This window comes from Heterobasidion irregulare, assembly GCF_000320585.1.
Source record: "Heterobasidion irregulare TC 32-1 unplaced genomic scaffold scaffold_04, whole genome shotgun sequence".
Classification (NCBI taxonomy): Eukaryota; Fungi; Basidiomycota; class Agaricomycetes; order Russulales; family Bondarzewiaceae; genus Heterobasidion; species Heterobasidion irregulare.
Window position 1 is genome coordinate 1,995,210 of NW_009258200.1, and position 17,681 is coordinate 2,012,890.

The 17,681-nt window shown below is 54.4% G+C and overlaps 8 protein-coding genes across 8 annotated transcripts; 7 read left to right on the forward strand and 1 right to left on the reverse strand.

Annotated features, from left to right (window-relative positions):
* Positions 1–687: 687 nt before the first annotated feature.
* Positions 688–2,749, forward strand: HETIRDRAFT_54829 (glycosyltransferase family 20 protein; the record flags this gene model as incomplete). Its single annotated transcript, XM_009546364.1, has 6 exons — positions 688–1,235; positions 1,352–1,559; positions 1,645–1,812; positions 1,993–2,220; positions 2,316–2,513; positions 2,582–2,749. 6 exons carry the CDS (start codon positions 688–690, stop codon positions 2,747–2,749), a joined length of 1,518 nt encoding a protein of 505 aa, XP_009544659.1.
* Positions 2,750–3,318: 569 nt separating this feature from the next.
* HETIRDRAFT_417118 (uncharacterized protein) lies at positions 3,319–4,947 on the forward strand (the record flags this gene model as incomplete). The annotated part of the gene is made up of 10 exons (XM_009547111.1): positions 3,319–3,339; positions 3,405–3,470; positions 3,527–3,637; positions 3,698–3,792; positions 3,876–3,973; positions 4,031–4,352; positions 4,420–4,588; positions 4,647–4,721; positions 4,775–4,852; positions 4,906–4,947. The coding sequence occupies 10 exons, from the start codon at positions 3,319–3,321 to the stop codon at positions 4,945–4,947; spliced, it is 1,077 nt and encodes a 358-aa protein (XP_009545406.1).
* A 111-nt stretch (positions 4,948–5,058) lies between these two features.
* Positions 5,059–6,010, reverse strand: HETIRDRAFT_316843 (uncharacterized protein; the record flags this gene model as incomplete). The annotated part of the gene is made up of 5 exons (XM_009547112.1): positions 5,059–5,109; positions 5,164–5,299; positions 5,358–5,397; positions 5,465–5,839; positions 5,893–6,010. 5 exons carry the CDS (start codon positions 6,008–6,010, stop codon positions 5,059–5,061), a joined length of 720 nt encoding a protein of 239 aa, XP_009545407.1.
* A 114-nt stretch (positions 6,011–6,124) lies between these two features.
* Positions 6,125–9,128, forward strand: HETIRDRAFT_444599 (putative zinc transporter). Its single transcript, XM_009547113.1, has 13 exons — positions 6,125–6,302; positions 6,420–6,552; positions 6,629–6,653; positions 6,729–6,804; positions 6,862–6,980; positions 7,117–7,428; positions 7,488–7,502; positions 7,596–7,769; positions 8,040–8,169; positions 8,226–8,284; positions 8,349–8,391; positions 8,457–8,500; positions 8,584–9,128. Exons 1-13 carry the CDS (start codon positions 6,171–6,173, stop codon positions 8,594–8,596), a joined length of 1,275 nt encoding a protein of 424 aa, XP_009545408.1. The 5' UTR covers positions 6,125–6,170; the 3' UTR covers positions 8,597–9,128.
* Positions 9,129–9,718: 590 nt separating this feature from the next.
* On the forward strand, positions 9,719–10,438 carry HETIRDRAFT_417121 (uncharacterized protein; the record flags this gene model as incomplete). The annotated part of the gene is made up of 3 exons (XM_009547114.1): positions 9,719–9,833; positions 10,015–10,086; positions 10,215–10,438. The coding sequence occupies 3 exons, from the start codon at positions 9,719–9,721 to the stop codon at positions 10,436–10,438; spliced, it is 411 nt and encodes a 136-aa protein (XP_009545409.1).
* An 888-nt stretch (positions 10,439–11,326) lies between these two features.
* Positions 11,327–13,693, forward strand: HETIRDRAFT_474283 (uncharacterized protein). Its single transcript, XM_009547115.1, has 7 exons — positions 11,327–11,421; positions 11,503–11,666; positions 11,735–12,081; positions 12,166–12,249; positions 12,306–12,418; positions 12,469–13,425; positions 13,516–13,693. The coding sequence occupies exons 1-7, from the start codon at positions 11,380–11,382 to the stop codon at positions 13,555–13,557; spliced, it is 1,749 nt and encodes a 582-aa protein (XP_009545410.1). The 5' UTR covers positions 11,327–11,379; the 3' UTR covers positions 13,558–13,693.
* A 348-nt stretch (positions 13,694–14,041) lies between these two features.
* On the forward strand, positions 14,042–15,512 carry HETIRDRAFT_316296 (uncharacterized protein; the record flags this gene model as incomplete). Its single annotated transcript, XM_009547116.1, has 3 exons — positions 14,042–14,599; positions 14,659–15,139; positions 15,196–15,512. 3 exons carry the CDS (start codon positions 14,042–14,044, stop codon positions 15,510–15,512), a joined length of 1,356 nt encoding a protein of 451 aa, XP_009545411.1.
* A 570-nt stretch (positions 15,513–16,082) lies between these two features.
* On the forward strand, positions 16,083–17,310 carry HETIRDRAFT_237411 (uncharacterized protein; the record flags this gene model as incomplete). The annotated part of the gene is made up of 3 exons (XM_009547117.1): positions 16,083–16,178; positions 16,243–16,580; positions 16,632–17,310. Coding segments are annotated over 3 exons (1,113 nt in total), but the record flags the coding sequence as incomplete, so codon positions are not given.
* Between the last annotated feature and the right edge of the window lie 371 nt (positions 17,311–17,681).

A 17,681-nucleotide genomic window follows, 5' to 3' on the forward strand; every position in this document is an offset into this window, starting at 1 on the left:
CCAAGGAAGTGCGAGAGGTTGCCCAATGGACGGCCATTACGGAATCCATTAGGGAACGTGCGCAGCTCGTGCGATGATAGCTCGTGATTTTTGTGCGAGATGTTCCGATATTTGGTGTCCCGTGTTGGAAAGAACGCTGGCAGAGGATAAGAGAGGGGATCGATGCCTGTGTGATTCCGAATCGTGCTCGAACAGAAGGACGTCCTGAGCAGATGGCGGTAATACGTCGGGAGCGAGGACCGCTGCGGGCCGCAGAGGCGATGCTGGAAGATGGCAGACAGACGGCGTCGAGAGCGCTGAGAGTGGTGTGGGCGCAGGGACGGACGTGACGCGGCATTGATGGCCAGAAGTGGCCAGAAAGGCAGCGAGCACGCTCGAAGTAGGGACGATGTCTGCATATGCTCACCCTCCCCAGATCTGATAATCGCTCAAATAATGCCCACCTCCTGAGCCCGCCTCTCTTCTTATAAAAGTACCCAAGCCTCCCTTTGCCGTCCTCGTTTCTCGTTTCCCCCCGCACTCCACACCGTCACCATGCCTGGCGAGCCCACTCAGATATTCGCCCCCGACCCGTCCATCACCTCTCTCCCTGACCTCAACGTCGCAAAGGACACCCACCTCATCGTCGTCTCCAACCGTCTCCCCGTCACCATCACGAAGGACGCCCATGGAGAGTACCACTTCAAGATGTCCTCCGGCGGCCTCGTCTCCGCCCTCTCCGGCACCAAAAAATCTATGAGCTTCACATGGATAGGCTGGCCGGGCTTTTACATCCCCCCGAAGGACCGCCTCATCGTCGACCGCCGCCTCATGGACGAGTACTCCTGCCAGGCCGTCTACCTCGACGACGACGTCGCAGACCGCCATTACAACGGCTTCTCCAATTCGATCCTATGGCCCCTCTTCCACTATCACCCGGGCGAGATGAACTTCGACGAGGAGAACTGGCTTGCCTACCGCCAGGCGAACATGCGCTTCGCAGAGGTCGTGCGTCAGCAGGTCCGCCCGGGCTCCATGGTCTGGGTCCAGGACTATCACTTGATGCTGCTCCCGATGCTCTTGCGCGGGCTCGTCACCGGCCCAGAGCTCACTCGTGAGTTCACGGAGAACGAGCTCGCAAAGATCACCGAGGGCGTCGAGAACGAGGACTTTCCCATCGTAGGGAACCAGACCGTGCCCGGAGTCAAGATCGGGTTCTTCCTGCACACCCCGTTCCCGAGCAGCGAAATCTACAGGTGCGCATTTATCCTTTCTCCCCTCTAATTCCATCTCTTCCTTCACACCCACGGCGCGAGGCTCCGTGCTCAGCCGCTCAGCTTCGTGTTACTGAGAAAAAGGGTCGGTTGGACAGGATTCTGCCTGTGCGCAGGGAGATCCTCCTAGGCGTGCTCTATTCAGATCTCCTGGGCTTCCATACGTACGATTATGCGCGGCATTTCTTGTCTTCATGCACCCGCATTCTCGGCCTCCCGACCATGCCCAATGGCGTTGAGTTCGAGGGCCGCCTTGCACATGTCGGCACATTCCCGATCGGTATCGACCCAACATCGTTCACGGAGGTGCGTTCCGCTCGTTTTCTGTATTGCGCCCGTCTTCATATTCTGTTCTCCTATCTTTTCACGTCTCGCGTTCCGAAACCTACAGAATTTAAAGAAGGAATCGGTGAAGAAGCGCATCGCGGCGCTCGAGCAGCGATTCAACGGCGTAAAGGTCATCGTCGGCGTCGATCGGCTGGACTACATCAAAGGTGTCCCGCAGAAACTGCACGCGCTCGAGCTCTTCCTCACACAACATCCGGAATGGATCGGGAAGGTGCGTGTTTCTACATTCTCTCCCTTCTTCCTCATCCTCGTCCCGTCTCTCCCTAATGAACCCTCAATTTTATGATATCCGAACTTCCTCCGTTCTATTCGTTTCTGTCCCGTTTCAATTTCCGCACCCGGCTTAACGGAGCGTGGCGTTTGCTGACCGATTGACGGGTTCCGTGTGTAGGTCGTATTGGCGCAGCTTGCAGTGCCGTCACGGCAGGACGTCGAGGAGTACCAGAACCTGCGCGCAACCGTCAACGAGCTTGTCGGCCGGATCAATGGCCGGTTTGGCACCGTCGAGTTCATGCCGATTCACTTCATGCACAAGTCGCTTCCGTTCGACGAGCTGTGCGCATTGTACGCGGTTAGCGACGTGTGTCTCGTGTCGAGTACACGGGACGGGATGAATCTCGTGCGTTTTTCTTGTTTTATCTTGGGGTTTTTCGAACGTTTCTTTAATGGTGTATCTTTGTGATCAAATTCGTCGTTGTATGGTCGTATTTTCAGGTATCATATGAGTATATCGCATGCCAGCAGGCGCGCCAAGGCGTCATGATCCTCTCCGAGTTCGCAGGCGCGGCTCAGAGCTTGAACGGGAGCATAGTTGTCAACCCGTGGGACAGCCAGCAGGTCGCGGACGCGATCCACGAGGCGGTCACCACCGACCCCGAGACACGCGCAGACAACCATCGCAAACTGTTCAAGGTGCGTCTCCCCGACTGTCGCGCATTTTGCTTCCGCTTTGGGATTCGGCTCACGCTCACTCACCGCAGTACGTCACGAAATACTCCGCCGCGTTCTGGGGGACGTCGTTCGTGCGCGAGATGGCGAAGCTGAACGTGGACGAGGTCGACAAGGGCGGCCAGGCGGAGCTGAAGCAGGAGGACATGGCGCTCAGCGACGCGACCGCCGACGGCGCGGATGCCGTTGTCGAATCATGATCCCTCGTGTCGCCGGTCGGCCTGGTTTGGTCGGCCGGAGATCGGCGGGTCGCGCTCGTAACTTAACAATTTTTAGATGCGGAGGGTCGAGACTATTATATGTCGACGCGTGTGCGATCGGCGCGAAACCGTAGCGAATGTACGTCTTCTTGGTCCGTGTTGTAGTTCCAGTTCTGCTTCACTTCTGTTTTTCTTTGTGCCTGCGCCTGTGTTTCTTTTCGCGTTTGTGTCTGTGTCTTGTCGTTCTTGTCTGTCTCCTGTTGTCTACTAGATACATACACGCCTCGGCCGTCCGATGCCCTCCTGTTGTTTTTTATATGATCTATATGGTAGAAGAGCCTGGGCGTCCAGGTTGGTGCTGCTGGTGTACTCGTTACGAACATGAATATATACACGACTTGGGTAGCTGAGGCGCTGTTTTGTTGCAAGGTGGGCTGGGGACTGGAACAGAAATCTCGACTCGTCATCGCGTGACGTCACGCGTTGGAGTCACAGACGCGAGTCGATCATTTGAAGTTGGCTGTGACCGGAGAGCTTCAATCCCAGCACTTACCTCCACTTCCACAGCCATGTCCCTCTGGGTAGACCTGGTAAATAGGTCTGTTTCCTGATTCTTGCAACGCCATCGCTTATACTTCGTTTCCAACCTATAAAGTACCGCCCCAAGACCCTTGATGACCTACATTATCACCATGGCCTTTCAACACGGTTGAAATCACTTGTCAGTCCTGAGCTCCGCTATCCCATAATTGGATCATTGTTTATTCGATGCTGTAGGCTGCCTCAGGAGACTTTCCGCATATGCTGTTCTATGGGCCATCGGGTGCGGGAAAGAAAACGCGCATCGCGGCTACGCTGAGACAACTATTCGGGAGTGGAGTGGAGAAGGTGCGTGCATCCACTGCTCGCTCAGCCTCCAGCGTCACGAACTCGCCATCGAAATGACAGCTCAAAATCGATCAACGCGTCTTCCTCACCCCTTCAAAACGAAAGCTCGACGTGAATATTGTGCAGAGCAACTACCACATCGAGTTGACTCCAAGGCATGTCTTTTGCTCTGTCGACGTGGTCTTCTCGTGATGATCATGACTTCGCCACCGCTGTCTTCGCCGATATGATACTGCAGTGAGGTCGGGAACTTCGATCGCGTCGTCATTCAAGAAATCTTGAAAGAGATCGCGCAGACGCAACAAGTGGATCTCAACGCGCGGCAGCGATTCAAGGGTGAGTCCTGTCATATACGAACCACAATGATATCATGAAGCGAACGGCTCCATCCAGTCGTTGTGATCAACGAAGCAGACTCCCTGTCGCGCGACGCACAAGCTGCCCTCCGTCGCACGATGGAAAAGTACATGTCGAACATGCGCATCATCCTCTGCGCGAACAGCACCAGCCGCCTCATCGCGCCCATCAAGAGCCGATGCCTGCTCATGCGCGTCGCCGCGCCGGACCATCACGAGATGCGCACCGTCCTCGACCACGTCGCGAAGAGCGCGCGCATACCGGCGATACCCGTCGAGGCGGCGGACGAGATCGTCAAGGACGCGAATGGGAACATGCGCAAAGCCATCCTCGTTTTTGAGGCGCTGAAGATGCAGTCGTATGTCCCTGCCGTCTCCATCTCCCTCTTGTATGCCTATTCAGACAATCTGTGGGTCCCTTCGTAGACCAGACTTGAGCGGCCCTCTCTCGATCGCAAAGCCAGACTGGGAAACTTATTGCCGCAAGGTCGCAGACATGATCATAGCTGAGCAGACCCCACAAAGGGTCATGGATGTCCGTGCGAAGATGTACGAACTGCTCAGCCATTGTATTCCTCCAACCGTTATCATCAAGGTATGTACATTGAATCCTCCAAGGGTCATTGACACGTTTGCTGGACCGTTTTTGGTAGACCGTTGCAGACGCGGTTGTGGCACAAGTGGACGAGAGCTTGAAGGCGGACATCATGCACTGGGCAGCGATCTACGTGAGGGCATTTTTAATTTTAAACCGTCTGCCTCGGTCTAAGTTCAGGCGCAGGAAACACGGATGCGATTAGGCAACAAAAAGATATATCATCTTGAAGCGTGGGTAGTTAAAGTCATGTCCTTGTACAAGGTGCGTTGTACATCTTATCTGGAAGGCCACGACTGAAACTCGGTCCATTTTAGCAATTCTTCTATGGTATCGATTTATCAGACTTCGAGGATTGAGTCAATCTCATTCTGTAGACCCTGGCGGCCATTGTATTCTCACTTGCACTCGTTCTGCTAGCATCTGATAACCTTCTGGGTTCTAGAACCCTCGAAGTGAGCGTGCAACTGTCATAGTGCAGCCTCATATTCTTCGTCAACGGCGCTCAAGAAGTCCAGCATCTACAGCCGCGAAATCTTGTGATCAGCCTTACAGTATCAGATGAAGTAGCGTACCAGCTTGTGGCGTCTCTCTGCAAGCTTTTTGCCGGGCTCGGTTTTCATCCGTTCGCGGATATGAAGCAGCTTGTCGTGGAAATGCTGGATCGCTGTTTCATTTTGAATGGGGTCTCCCGACGGTGCGTGGAGGACGCTGATGAAAGATATGAATCAAAAAGGAGGCACACCCGGGTGTTTGAATGAGTGGTCACCGGTTCGTCGCAGAGCTGAAGGCTGAACAGCGCATGATGCCTAGACGAGAATGCGTCGCCGGTCAACCAGGCAATGTAACAGATAAGCAAACATGATGGGGTCGCACCAAAGGCCCCGATGGCATCCAACCGATCGGCGTCTTGTGTGCAGTGCAGCTCGATGCAGTGCTCATGCCATTCGCCCCACTTGCCGTCATTTCTCAGCTTTTTCTCAGTCGTCCAGCTGACGTTTTCAACGATCTTCGCGATCGTCTTCGCGCGACCGTCAGCAATAAGATCGATTGATGGGGCAAGAGCACGGAGAGACTGGAAGAAGGGAAGGAAGTACGCGTAAGGATCAGAAGCGGCGCTCTCGGGCACGTATTTTTTGTCAAGCACGTCGTGCAGGAGCGCAGCAAGTTCTACTGTCAGAAAATCTGGCGGCGTGGAGGGAGACTGTACGGATTGTGCGAGGCTTAGTGCAGTCTTGCGTACGCGACGCACTGATTGAAGATGCTAAGTGCGGCTCAATGGGTCTGTTGAACGGAAAGCATACCGTGATACGCGTCGTGGGATGGGTCATAGCGCGCCATTGTCTCCTCCATGAGACGTTCTGCAGCGCGCACGGCGGCGGCGTCATCTGGTGTTGGGTATGTCGTTTCAGACACGGTCATCGTCGTCGCACACTGAAAGCGAGGAATCGATTCGTCCGATGCGTGCATGTCACGTGGCCTAAACGCGCTGATAAGATAACTCGCTACGGATTTTGCCGGTGCCAACTCTGTCATAAACGGTCCCTTCATCTTACCTGGACATCCATTTACCTAGTTACCCATGGCGTCTCCTCCTCGACGCAGGCAAATACTTTCCGCTCTTTTTCTGCTTTCCGTGCTAGGTCTTCTAGGACGCGTGGCCGCGCGCTCGACCGTCAAAATTGCGGACCCTCTTTCGAACGGAAGCATTCTGGTCTGTTTCCCACAACCTGAGTGCTACGCCCATTCTGACGCCCACGTGCATGGGATCCCATCTCCTCGGCCCATATCCTTCTTCGACTTGTTCTTTCCCTGCTAACACGGAAACCAGGCTGCTGATGTAGCGCAATGCACCGCTGTACAGCAGCTGTCCAAGTTGAAGGAGGAAATCGCAGGCGACGAATCGCCCGTGATGCGCCAGGTATTCGCGTGGTTGTTTCCTTTCGGGCCAGGTTGGAATTCGGGTACGTTGGTTCGTGTTTTTGAGACGAGCTTTGGCAGCGAATGATATGCTCTCTTGGCACATGTCTGCGCTGGCAGTCCTAGGGACATTCTACATCAGCTCGTACGTCCTCTAATACGCGCTTGTGACATCGGAATCATTTTGATGTAACATGTATGTGTTCTACTCATTTACCAGCGTGCCCAATTTCATCCTCGCTTTCATTCCGGCACAAATTAACCGGAACACGCTCAATACCATGACCGCTTTTGCTGTGCGTACTCGTCAAACATGCATCTAATATCAAAATGCAAACGCAGGCGAATTTCAGACGGGAGGTCTTCTCTCGGACGTGTTTCTGCATCTCGTCCCACACTCGTTCATGGGCGAGCATCAAGATGGTTCCGTCCATTTCGTAATGGTCGAGGAAAAACGCAACATCCTTGTTGGGTGCGTATACATGTCCATTCCTCCCCTGTTCCTGTTACCTGTTCCCCGCCTCTTCTATCAATTCCACCAGAAACCCGAGTATAGATGGGCTATGACTGATGCACGTTCATATTCGCGTTCGCATTACGGCTTTTAGGCTAGGCATCTTTGCGGGCTTCGCCTCGTTCTTCATCATGGAGAAGACTTTACGTGTGCTGGGAGGCGAAGATGGACACTCGCATTCCCACTCTAGCGACGCACACGAGCATAAGCACAACGACACAAGCGCGTCGGGTCACGCATCCGGAGTCGCGGTGGCAAATTCGGAGGGTTTGCGCGCCCGCACGACTAATGGGACTGTGGAGTCAACAGAATTAGAACATAGACATCCTGAGGAGGAAGAGAAGCACGCTAACTCGTCTAAATTATCAGCGTACCTCAATCTGTTTGGGGATTTTGTCCATAACATGTATGCGCTAGCTCATTCTGGCAAAAATCAATATCTAACTAAGTATATTCCATTTACAGCACTGATGGTCTCGCGTATGTCATCTCCTCTTCGATTAACCGTCTAACCGGATGGTCCCTTGAGGATCTCGTTGATCGAGGCATCACTGATGCCTATTGTACGCACAGGATGGCCGCATCTTTCTACTCGAGTCCTCTCATCGGCGCGACCACCACGCTCGCGTGTTTCGCCCACGAAATTCCTCATGAAATTGCGGACTACAGCATCCTCATCCGCAGCGGTTTCACAAAGCGGCAGGCAATGCAATCACAATTCCTTACGGCAGTAGGCGCATTTGTAAGTTTTCACTTCTGATTGAACTTCGTTTCCGATGTGCACATATTGGCCTACGTACGTGGGCGATGCACGTTCGTGTCAAGGCGCTGTGCCTTATGCTCCATTTTCCTTTCGGCGACGGGCACCTGGAATAAATTGCTGACTCTCGTGTCTCCATTCCTGACGTTCTGCTTCCGCGAAGGTCGGGTACGTGTCCAAGCTTTGAGTCCCACCAGTGTTGTCATTGACGTTGCGTGTCGCGCGCCAATCAACCACGACGCATCTGTCGCCGCTAGAACATTCATGGGTATTGCTGTCCACAATCTCTCTGGGCCTGGGGCCGACAGTCAGTCCAACGATTTGGCCGCGGCCGTGCGCCGGAGTGCAGCCGGGATCCTCGGCACGACTGTCCAGTTCGCGGATCTCGTGTGTACAAATGTTTCCTTTGAGTGACCGTTTATACTTATCACTTTCTCTTTCAGGTAATCCCCTTCGTTGCTGGCGGCTTCATGTATATCGGCGCTGTAGCAGTCTTACCGACGTATGGGGTTTCTCGGAACTTCTGTCCGGGTGTTAATGACGACTATTTTGGGTTTGTTTTCTAGACTGCTTGAAGAGAGCAAGAGCGGGAAACAAGCTTTGCGCGAGGTCCGTCCCTTGATCGCAGGCAGCACCTCGCGCGGTACCACCATTACTAATGATTCGCATCGCAGTTCGGGGCCATGGCGTTCGGCGTGCTCTGCATGTTTTTGGTCGCGTGAGTGTGATTTGCCCTCGGCCCCTTTGCTTGGCCCACAAGCTGAACTGTTAGTCTGACTAACTTGTTTTGGCGTCGCATAGGTGGAACGAGTGATAGGCGTCGGGTGTGGTCACAGGATGTGCATCGTGGGTGGCGGTATTTATTTCGGAATCAGGATAGCAGGATACGCAATACGGGATCTTCCTTCTTTGTTTGCGCGTGGAGCTGCAGACGCCGCTTGCTGTTCTTTGCGATTCCGCGAGCTCTGAACGGATCGGACCTCCGCGCGCCTGCCATGCCAGTGGGAGGGGTCGTCCCGCTAGGCGGGTGCCAACGTTTCCCCTGACGGGTCACTTGTGCGATATGAGCGATATGAAGCTTCGCACCTGGACAAATCGAACTGATTATCAGCAGCCTTCTTCGTGTCCGAGGTACTTAAATGAAGACCCCGTGGCCTCATGAGAAGTGCAGCCTTCAGGCCGGTTCTGAGGCTCGTGGGATGGAACGATTGTTCTGATAGTTGATGGACGTTATGCCAGGTAGACGCTAGCGAAGGAGACGGCTGTAAATAGGCACGCTGGGCATGATGACAATCGTGTCGGGGTGTACATATCATGCATCATGAGGTGTCCTGAGGGTTTGAGGTACGAACGTGCGTGTCCGCACTGGTTCGCTACAGCCCTTGCCCGGAGGAGATGTGGCGGCAGCGCGGCACATAAGTCACTTCTCATTTTCAGCCACACGACCGTTTTCTTCCTTTAACTCTCAATCAACGCAGTGCTCCCTCTGCTCATCCCCCCATCTCCCTTTGCATCCTGCTCCCTGGCCTTTGGTGTTGTGCATCGTACGTGTTCCACGTGTTGCGTCGGGAACCGTCTCCGCAACGGGGTCTGGTCTAATCTAGCGCATTCTCGAAACTAGCTTGCTCAACTTGAAACCAAACCCATCGCACCTTCATTCCCGCCCCATCTCTCAGCTTCTCCAGAGACCGACCCTTGACCATCTCTGAACCTTCTTCGAATCTTCACAACACCCGTCGGCTCCTCCGTATTACGTTTGCTTCGTCACAGAACTCCCGACGCACGCGACAGGGCTTGTCCCCGACTCATGAGGTCATATTGAACAACCTCATCCATCAACTTGCCACTTGCCCCTTCCCTTCTGTATTACTGCTCTCTTGTCCATATCGCCACCCTCGCCACACCACCGCAAAACCAGTATCATAAACTCCATTCAATGGCGACAAAAGGCCGTTCGCAACCCCGAGTCGTGTGCTGTGCAATCCCTATCGCTAGAGCTGCAGGGAAGGTCCTGGTCGTTACGAGTCGTAAACGGCCGGATAATTGGGTCTGTGAGTCTTCGTTCCTACACATGTTATGCAATATCCATACCTATCCTACCAACCCTCAATCGGCTTCTCCTGTCCTTGTCGGCGGCTGTATGTCCAGTGACCATCGTCCTTTTTCAATCATGCATTTGAGAATGCTTGCTGACCGACCGTTTCCCTTTCTGTCAATCTACACGGAATTTAGTGCCCAAAGGAGGTTGGGAACCGACGGATGGCGTGCTGGAGGCAGCAGCCTTGCGAGAAGCCTTGGAAGAAGGTCTCATCCTTTGTCCCTCTACCCGTCCCCACCCATCCTAACATACCCCCTCCCCCGCCGCGTCGTCCTTGCCCCTTGCAATCGCCACATCGCATTACATCATCCTTGCGCGCTTTCGCTCTCCACAGCGGGCGTTCGCGGCAGCATCACCCGCTTCGTCACCACCATCCCCACCGCGTCGTCAACGTACCACTTTTATGAGCTTGACGTCGCAGCTCTAGATCAAGATTGGCTTGAGAGCGGCGAGCGCCAGAGGGAGTGGGTAGATTACGCCGAGGCTGTCCGGCGCGTGTCGTGGAAAACGGAGCTCGCGCAGGGCCTTATGCTCTCGTCGCTCGCGCCCCGCCGGTGACCTGCGACCGCGATCATTGGGGTGAGCACCGCATGCCTTTTGCTCGGACCTAGCAAACCACGGACGATCGATACACTATGCGCCGCGCGCGCCCCGCGACGAGCTTCTCCTTTTAATCTTGTTATCAAACCGACGCTCTCCGCACTGCATATCAACGCAATCATCTATAGACCTCCCATCTCTCGCACTCCGCATAACTTACTCGACCTCACCTATTTCGACTCAACGCACCCATCAGCCAAAGATACTCTCTCCCTCCTCCAGGTCGCGCCCGCCACTCCTCCCAGTTCTGGTCATCTATACCGTTTTTAGTCGCCCACCTTGCTGCACGCCGTGGGCCTCCTGTCGCCCTCTCACCCGCACCGACTCTCGACATCGGACTTGGCGCGCTGTTGCACTGTAGACGTCTTTGCATATTGTGTACAGCCTACTGAATATTGATTTACTTTATCTGCACTTCTTGGAGAGGTGATCGATGGCTGGCGCGTCCGCAGCGTGCTGGCAGACAGACGCCCTTGGAGCTTACTTACATATGTACTCGAATGCCGGGACATCGATCCGTCGGGACAACCGTCGGGAGTCGGGAGTCGGGAGTCTATCTCCCAAAGCCTCGCGATGTCGTGTTAACCTTCCGACGGACAAGAGTACTGCGACAAACATCCGATTCAAATTAAGTCCTCTCCATAACTCCAAACGATGATCACAACTGGCTACTTGACTATCGGGCGCAGTACTCGAAAGGAGTCGGCCCTGTATGAACGCAGTGAACACAATGGAAAGGTTGAGTTTGCGGAAAGGCAGGCCGCAAAAGGAAGGTTACGTAACAGTACGCGTACTAGTGCGGCCGGGAGCGCCACTGCAGTGACTCTGTACCTCCTCCCATCATGTCCGCCGCAACCTCGACACCGGCCGTGCCCCAGGGCGCTTCGATTTCTTCGCACATGCAACCATCAACATCCTCTTCCTCGGTAAAAAGTAACAAGGTGCATGTCTTTTCTATCAGAATATAACAGCATGGAAGACTCTTTAGCCCAAAAAGTCACTGACCGCGTTCCTTCTTCCAGCGCAAACTCGCCGACGCGATGCAAAGCCTCGACGATGCCATGTCTCCACGAGCCATTACCACTGATTACCCTTCACCAGCAAAGAAAGCGCACACGGTGCGCTCGCTCTACTCCACGCTCGCCAAGTACGGCATCAATGTGAAGGCGAAGCAGCCAGCGTCCTCGTTCGTCAAGCTCTCGTCTGTATTCTCCTGGCCCGGAGTCTGAATTGGATTTGTGCGCCCCTACCTAGTGACCTGCCCGCCTCTCCATCCGTCGACTTGTCGAAGACGCCCCACCTCGCAGCCATCCTCGCTCGCACCGCCTCCAAGACGCGCAATGCTATTCCACACAGATTTCGCTCTCGGCCGCTCTCATTCACATCGGCGGCAGCGGAATACCGCCCCTCGTCGACTCCCTCGTTCCTCTCCCGCCTTGCCACTTTCAAACTCAACACCTACTCCAACAAGCCTCCCGCCATCGACGCCGTGGCAGCGTCAAAATGCGGATGGATCAATGATGGAAAAGATCGGCTCGTTTGTGGAATTTGTGCCGTGTCATGGGTCCTCGCCGGCCGAGAAGGGATGAACAGGGATGCAGGTAAGTTCAATGTCTAACTGATCACAGGTGTGCGGACTCGTTGCGAATATCAACCTGTGCTGTCTTTCCCGCTGGCTTTCGTAGCGAACGCGCTCGTTGAGAAACAAAGGGCTCATTTAGTCGATATGCATAAGGACGGGTGTCCTTGGAAGACTCGACAGTGCGATGGTGAGCAGCATTGTCACTATTTGTTTGAGAGGTCAATATTCTCATTCTATTCTCAGCCGATATCTATCGTATCTCGCTGTCCTCTCCAACCGCCATGGCCAAGGAGATCAAAACTCAAGCACTAGAATTAGAATCAGTTTTAGAAGGCGTTGATGTTCAGCATCCTTTGGTAAGTTTTGTGGGTCTTTTCTCTACTTCTTCTTTACTGACGCCACACAGTCCTCGAAACAACTCCAGCAGCTGATGACAACCATGGCTTCTGTCCGACTGGACGGTTATAATGATCCTGCGCCTTTGAGTGGCGAAGGCACGGATTCGCTTGCGTTTCCTTCTCTCCATCAAGAGCCTTCTCAAATCGCGATACTCACTGCTTTCTTTGGGTGGTCGCTTGCACCCCCTGCACCTCCGCCTCCCCCGCCACGTACTCACACGCTATCCATGTCTCGAGCAAGCTCTGTAGCATTCTCCGTACCTTCAACGCCACGCGGTGCTCTTCGATCTGATCTATTTGTCACACCCTCCGCCTCTGCACCACGACTCTCACTATCTAGGCTCAACTCTTTGCGCAGCAGCCCAACAAGCTCCATCTCTGGAGATTTGCAAAAACGCGATTCGTCTCTTCTCCGCTGCGCTCTATGTCATAGGCGCATAGGCCTCTGGGCTGTCACTGCCCCTGTACCGCGTGGAAGCGAGATATCCTCGTCGGCGCCTGCTGTGCCAAGCAGACAGATCGATCTGTTGAAAGAGCACAGGCCTTACTGTCCATATGTCGTGCGCTCCACCACTGTGCCATCGTTACCAATACCCCAATTGCAGGGGAGCACAGAATCGCCAACCAGAGCGCCTTTACCTCATTCATCCTCTTCGGCATCGTTGGCGCAGCTAAACGGGGTGCAGAACGGAGCTATAGAAGGGTGGAGGGCGGTGTTGACCGTGGTGACGCGGTACAGGATGAGTCAGAAACGGCGGGATGGATTGTTGCAGGAGATCAGCGAGCGGGTGAGCCGTGGGAGCTCGGGAGCGGCGTCACCGGACTCGTCCTTTGTGTTGGTGCGGTCGGAGACGATGGACTCGGGTGTTTCGAGAAGCTATGGAGGCGACGCAGAGACGAACAATCAAATGGATACGGACGCTGACCCTGTAGAAGCCATGATGGCAGGCGTCAAGAGCAAAGGGGTGGGTCATATTTCTCTTCACAGCCGATATATCTGCGGTATCACTGAGAAGATCGCTGACTTGTTCTGGGTTGTTTTGGGATTTTCGCAGGGTAAGGAGTTGTTGAAGTACGTGAAAGGGTTGCTGGGCTGAACAGAAGCCAGCTTTGTTATGTACAACACTTTCTACTTACTAACCATGTGGGATCATTTCCGTTGGAAGAGGAAGCTCGCGTTCTTTCTCTGTATTTCTGTGATTGAGCATGTCAAATGGACAGGATCATGATGGGCGACGGTCAGGGTGCGAGGCTGTTTGCATACAGGAATAACGAGAGATCAGATCCAGATTCAATTCGTCGCCAGGCGCGCGCGAACGTTCTCGGCTGTAGCCGTCGCCCCTCGCTATTACATCTCCCCTTGTTCCTTCTCTGTAACTTACTTTCTCTACACTGTCCTCTTTGCCCTCTAGCGCACCGGGCTTGCCCCGTTCATCAGGCCATTGAGGTCAGGAAACCGTCTTTCAAGAAAACTTCGCTGAAAATTCCTCGAGACGTCGGTCAATATCTTTACGAGCTTAATCACACCCAGTCTGGTGCTCAGACAACTATATCTTCGCAGAGAGTCGACGACGGTCCTGGATGTCCGCAGCAAAGTACGCACCACTACCTAACCCTCGTGCTGAGCTAGATGCGGAGCGCGAGATGGAGGACGCCTTTAGTTCTGAGGATGAGGACGAGCATGCGACTTCCCACGGCGAGCTTACGCCCCTGACGATTGGACAACAAGACGCGAGCACGAACCCTGGCCATGTTTTCACAACGATACGAGGCAATGGTATATACGACTTCGAGCGAGACTACGACTGTCCGCCGCCCGGCTCGCCACCCGGCCCCTCCTCCACAGCACTCCCCAATTCTTTTGGCAACTCGAACGGTCACATCCCCACGTCTCCCATCGCATCTGCGTTCCCTCGTCCATCCTTCTTTCGCAGGACATTTGGTTCTTTGCTGCCATCATACTATCAGCGCGTGCCTGTGAATGAGGTACGGTCACGTCTCAGGGGAGGCGGCAGTGAGAATGATGGCGTGTTCGCAAACGTGGCGGCCAAGCCGGGATCAGGACGGACGGTCTCTGTGCGCGCGGCAAATGGGGACATCTACATGGTTCCCGAGGAGGCTCAAAGTGAAGCGCCACCGGTATGTCCATTTCGATCACATTTTGTATCGCTATTGACTATTGTCTGTCCGTGGTGTAGTCATATGCATCTGCCCAGGCAGATTCGGCGCCCCCTTACTGGGAGACAACCGTCCACGTACCTTCAATGAACGATCTCAGCGGCGATATGATTATCGACGACCTCCCCACGGGGCCCTTCCTCACCTTCATCCTGACCACCCTCATATCTTGGTTCTTCCAGCTCCCGGGATTCCTCCTCACGTATCTTCTCCACCGCACGCACGCGGCGCGTTTCGGCTCGCTCGCGGGCCTCGCACTCACCTTCATCCAGTTTGGCTTCGGGACTTCCATGACAGGAGTAGATCTGCCTGGATGGGGAGATGGCGCAGGAGTACCCACCACGGGCGAAGACGACACTCCTACTCAGACAGTCACGATGGACATGCCACATCCGACCGATGTGCCAATGCCGACAGGCGACTCGACAGCCATGTACCCTGATATGTCGTCCCAGTCGTACGTGGGACGCGAGTGGATCACGTTCATCCTCATGACAATGGGTAAGCGTTTCTTGCATATATGCAATAATTCCTATATTAAGACACATCCCACCAAGGCTGGTTCCTTCTTCTCACTTCGCTCATCGGCTTCTTCCGCGTCAAGCGGTTTGAGATCTCTGTGCGCATGGCCGCAGTGCGCGCGCAGGGCCCGCCTCCGACGGCGGAGGACGTGCAGCGCGAGATGGCGATACGGCGGAACCTCGAAGACGCGTTTGGCCTTGGGGTCGAGATCGATGATGGGACTCCTGGCGTGCCTCCACCACGAGGAGGAAGAGTTCAGTTGAGTACTGCCGAGGTGGACATGGAGCACGCGAGGCGGATAATACAGGAAGCGAGGTTGGAACACGATCTGCGGGCGGCGGGGTTGCTCTAGTGGCGTGTGCTGGCATGCAGTCTTTGGATACCATGTATGTATGCAGCTGTGAGGGGTCGCGTCTGCGCTCGCTGTGCGGTATAGATTTTTCTGGCCCCCTGTTTTTATCATCTATTTTTATTTTCAAATCGAGGGGGGCTGATCTGGTCACTTTCATTCTTGTTTTCGTCCTTCTCCGTCAGGCGCGTTTCTGTTGCTGCTCGCGTAGATGTCTGGGATTTTTAAATCATGTCTAGGTTTTTTGTGGGGTCTATCTTATTTTCGCTACTGTACGACCAGTTATTTCTTTGCCATTCGTGAGATGCAATTCGAATTTGTTGAAAATCTGGCCCAAAGGAAGTTGGTCGCAGTAGGTAATTGCGATTCCATCGATTGCTGCGCGCCAACCTGCGCCAACACCTGAGACAATCAGCCTAGTGGCACGAACATAACACAGGTCGTGACACAGGATAATTGTCATTGCTTCCAACTCGCACACCCTCTTCGAAGACAAGCCTTTTCTCTCGCGGAGCAGAACGGAAAATAGTTTTGAAGATGAGCGAAGCAAACCCCAAGCTAGTGGGCCCCGACGACGCTGCCGAACTGGATGTGACCTTTATCCCATCGCTATACCTCCAGCGCCATGTCTGGATTCTGAGAACCTTACGACGCGAACGTGTTTGCTCCGTAAGTCTGAACACGCCTCCCTCGCTTGGAGGGCTGTCGAAAATCTAATGCATGCGCTTGCTAGGTCATCGACGTCGGATGCGGCGAAGGACAACTCCTCGAATCGCTATGCAATCCCGCACCGCGCCTCGCGTCCCCGCCACCCCCACTCGACACAGAGTACCCAGTCACGGAGGGGGAACAGTATCTACACTTACACACCATACATGCGCTCGACATCTCCGCCGAGGATCTGAAAATCGCGATCGAGTTAACGAAGCCGCCCCCTGTAGCCCCAAGCGGACCTCGCGACTGGAGCTGGCAGCCGAGATGGGACGAGATGGACGTGAAGGTATGGTTTGGCGGGTTGGAGTCAGTAAATAGGGAGATGGAGGGCGTTGACTGCATCGTGGCCATGGAAGTGTACGCTCGTTTTGTTGTTCTCAAATCGAGACTCACTGACGGATGGTGCAGCATTGAGCATCTCCCTCATCATGTACTCGACTGCTTCGCGCCGGTCTTGTTAGGGGCGTACCATCCTCGCCTTCTGCTCATGACGACCCCGTCTTACACCTTCAATGCCCGCTTTTATCCCCCGAACTTCACTGGTACACGCGGTATCCCAGACCCCACCCACCGCACCACGCGAGTATTTCGTCACCCAGATCATAAATTCGAGTGGACGCCGCAAGAGTGCAAGGAATGGTGCGAGGCCGCAGCACACGATTGGGGATACGATGTACTCGTTTCTGGCGTCGGAAAAGCGTCAGAGAATGACCCGTGGGGACGGGATGCCGATTGTGGGTTCGCAAGCCAGGTGGTGTTGTTTCGAAGGCGAGAAGGTGATGATTGGGTGAAGAAGCGAAAGCAGAAGAGTGAAACCTGGCTTCAAAATCGCGTCAGCGAGGCGGCCAGCATGACACACAAGTTACTGGTTGCGCACAAGTTCGCCAAACACGAAAAAGCGAGATGCCCTGTAGAGAGTGAGCGAGTGGGAAGTACGGTCCAGGAAGTTATGCTAGGCTGGAAGCAGGCAGAAGTTGTCGTTAGCGAACTCTGGAGGGAAGAGCGTGTCCGAGCATCATGCGGGGGCTGGTTGGAGGTGCTACTGGATGCGGTCGTACGGAACGGAGCGTTTGAGGTGAGGAAGGACGATTCGAGAAGCAAAGAGGATTGGCGAGTGGTTTTGACCAGCGGTGTGCCTGCTTTGGAAGATGTTAAGTGTGCGAAGGAGTCGCGATGCGCCTCCGAGTGGAGTGAGTCAGACGATCTAGAGGACGGTCAGCGACACCTTGAAGAGGACATGCCAGAGATGCTGAGGTGGAAAGACGAAGTGGCGATAATCAGTCCTTGCACGGATGGACAAGCAAAGGCTACTCAGTGGGAAGCAAGTGAGGGATGGGGACGCTATGATGAGGGAGGTCAGATAGATGGGAATGGGGAGACAGTGGTAGATGGGGAAGCGCTCCATAGCGTATAGCACCATCTAATCACACGCTTCGCTGAAAGGAGAACAGAAGAAAG

Bases quoted from the DNA above. Each gene is read 5' to 3' on its own strand.
- HETIRDRAFT_444599 (XM_009547113.1), top strand. From the start codon at position 6,171: ATGGCGTCTCCTCCTCGACGCAGGCAAATACTTTCCGCTCTTTTTCTG. The intron at 6,553-6,628 runs GTACGTTGGTTC...CTGCGCTGGCAG, and splicing joins CGGGCCAGGTTGGAATTCGG to TCCTAGGGACATTCTACATC. The intron at 6,981-7,116 runs GTGCGTATACAT...TACGGCTTTTAG, and splicing joins AAACGCAACATCCTTGTTGG to GCTAGGCATCTTTGCGGGCT.
- HETIRDRAFT_474283 (XM_009547115.1), top strand. From the start codon at position 11,380: ATGCAACCATCAACATCCTCTTCCTCGGTAAAAAGTAACAAG. The intron at 11,667-11,734 runs GTTCGTCAAGCT...GCCCCTACCTAG, and splicing joins GCGAAGCAGCCAGCGTCCTC to TGACCTGCCCGCCTCTCCAT. The intron at 12,250-12,305 runs GTGAGCAGCATT...TTCTATTCTCAG, and splicing joins GAAGACTCGACAGTGCGATG to CCGATATCTATCGTATCTCG.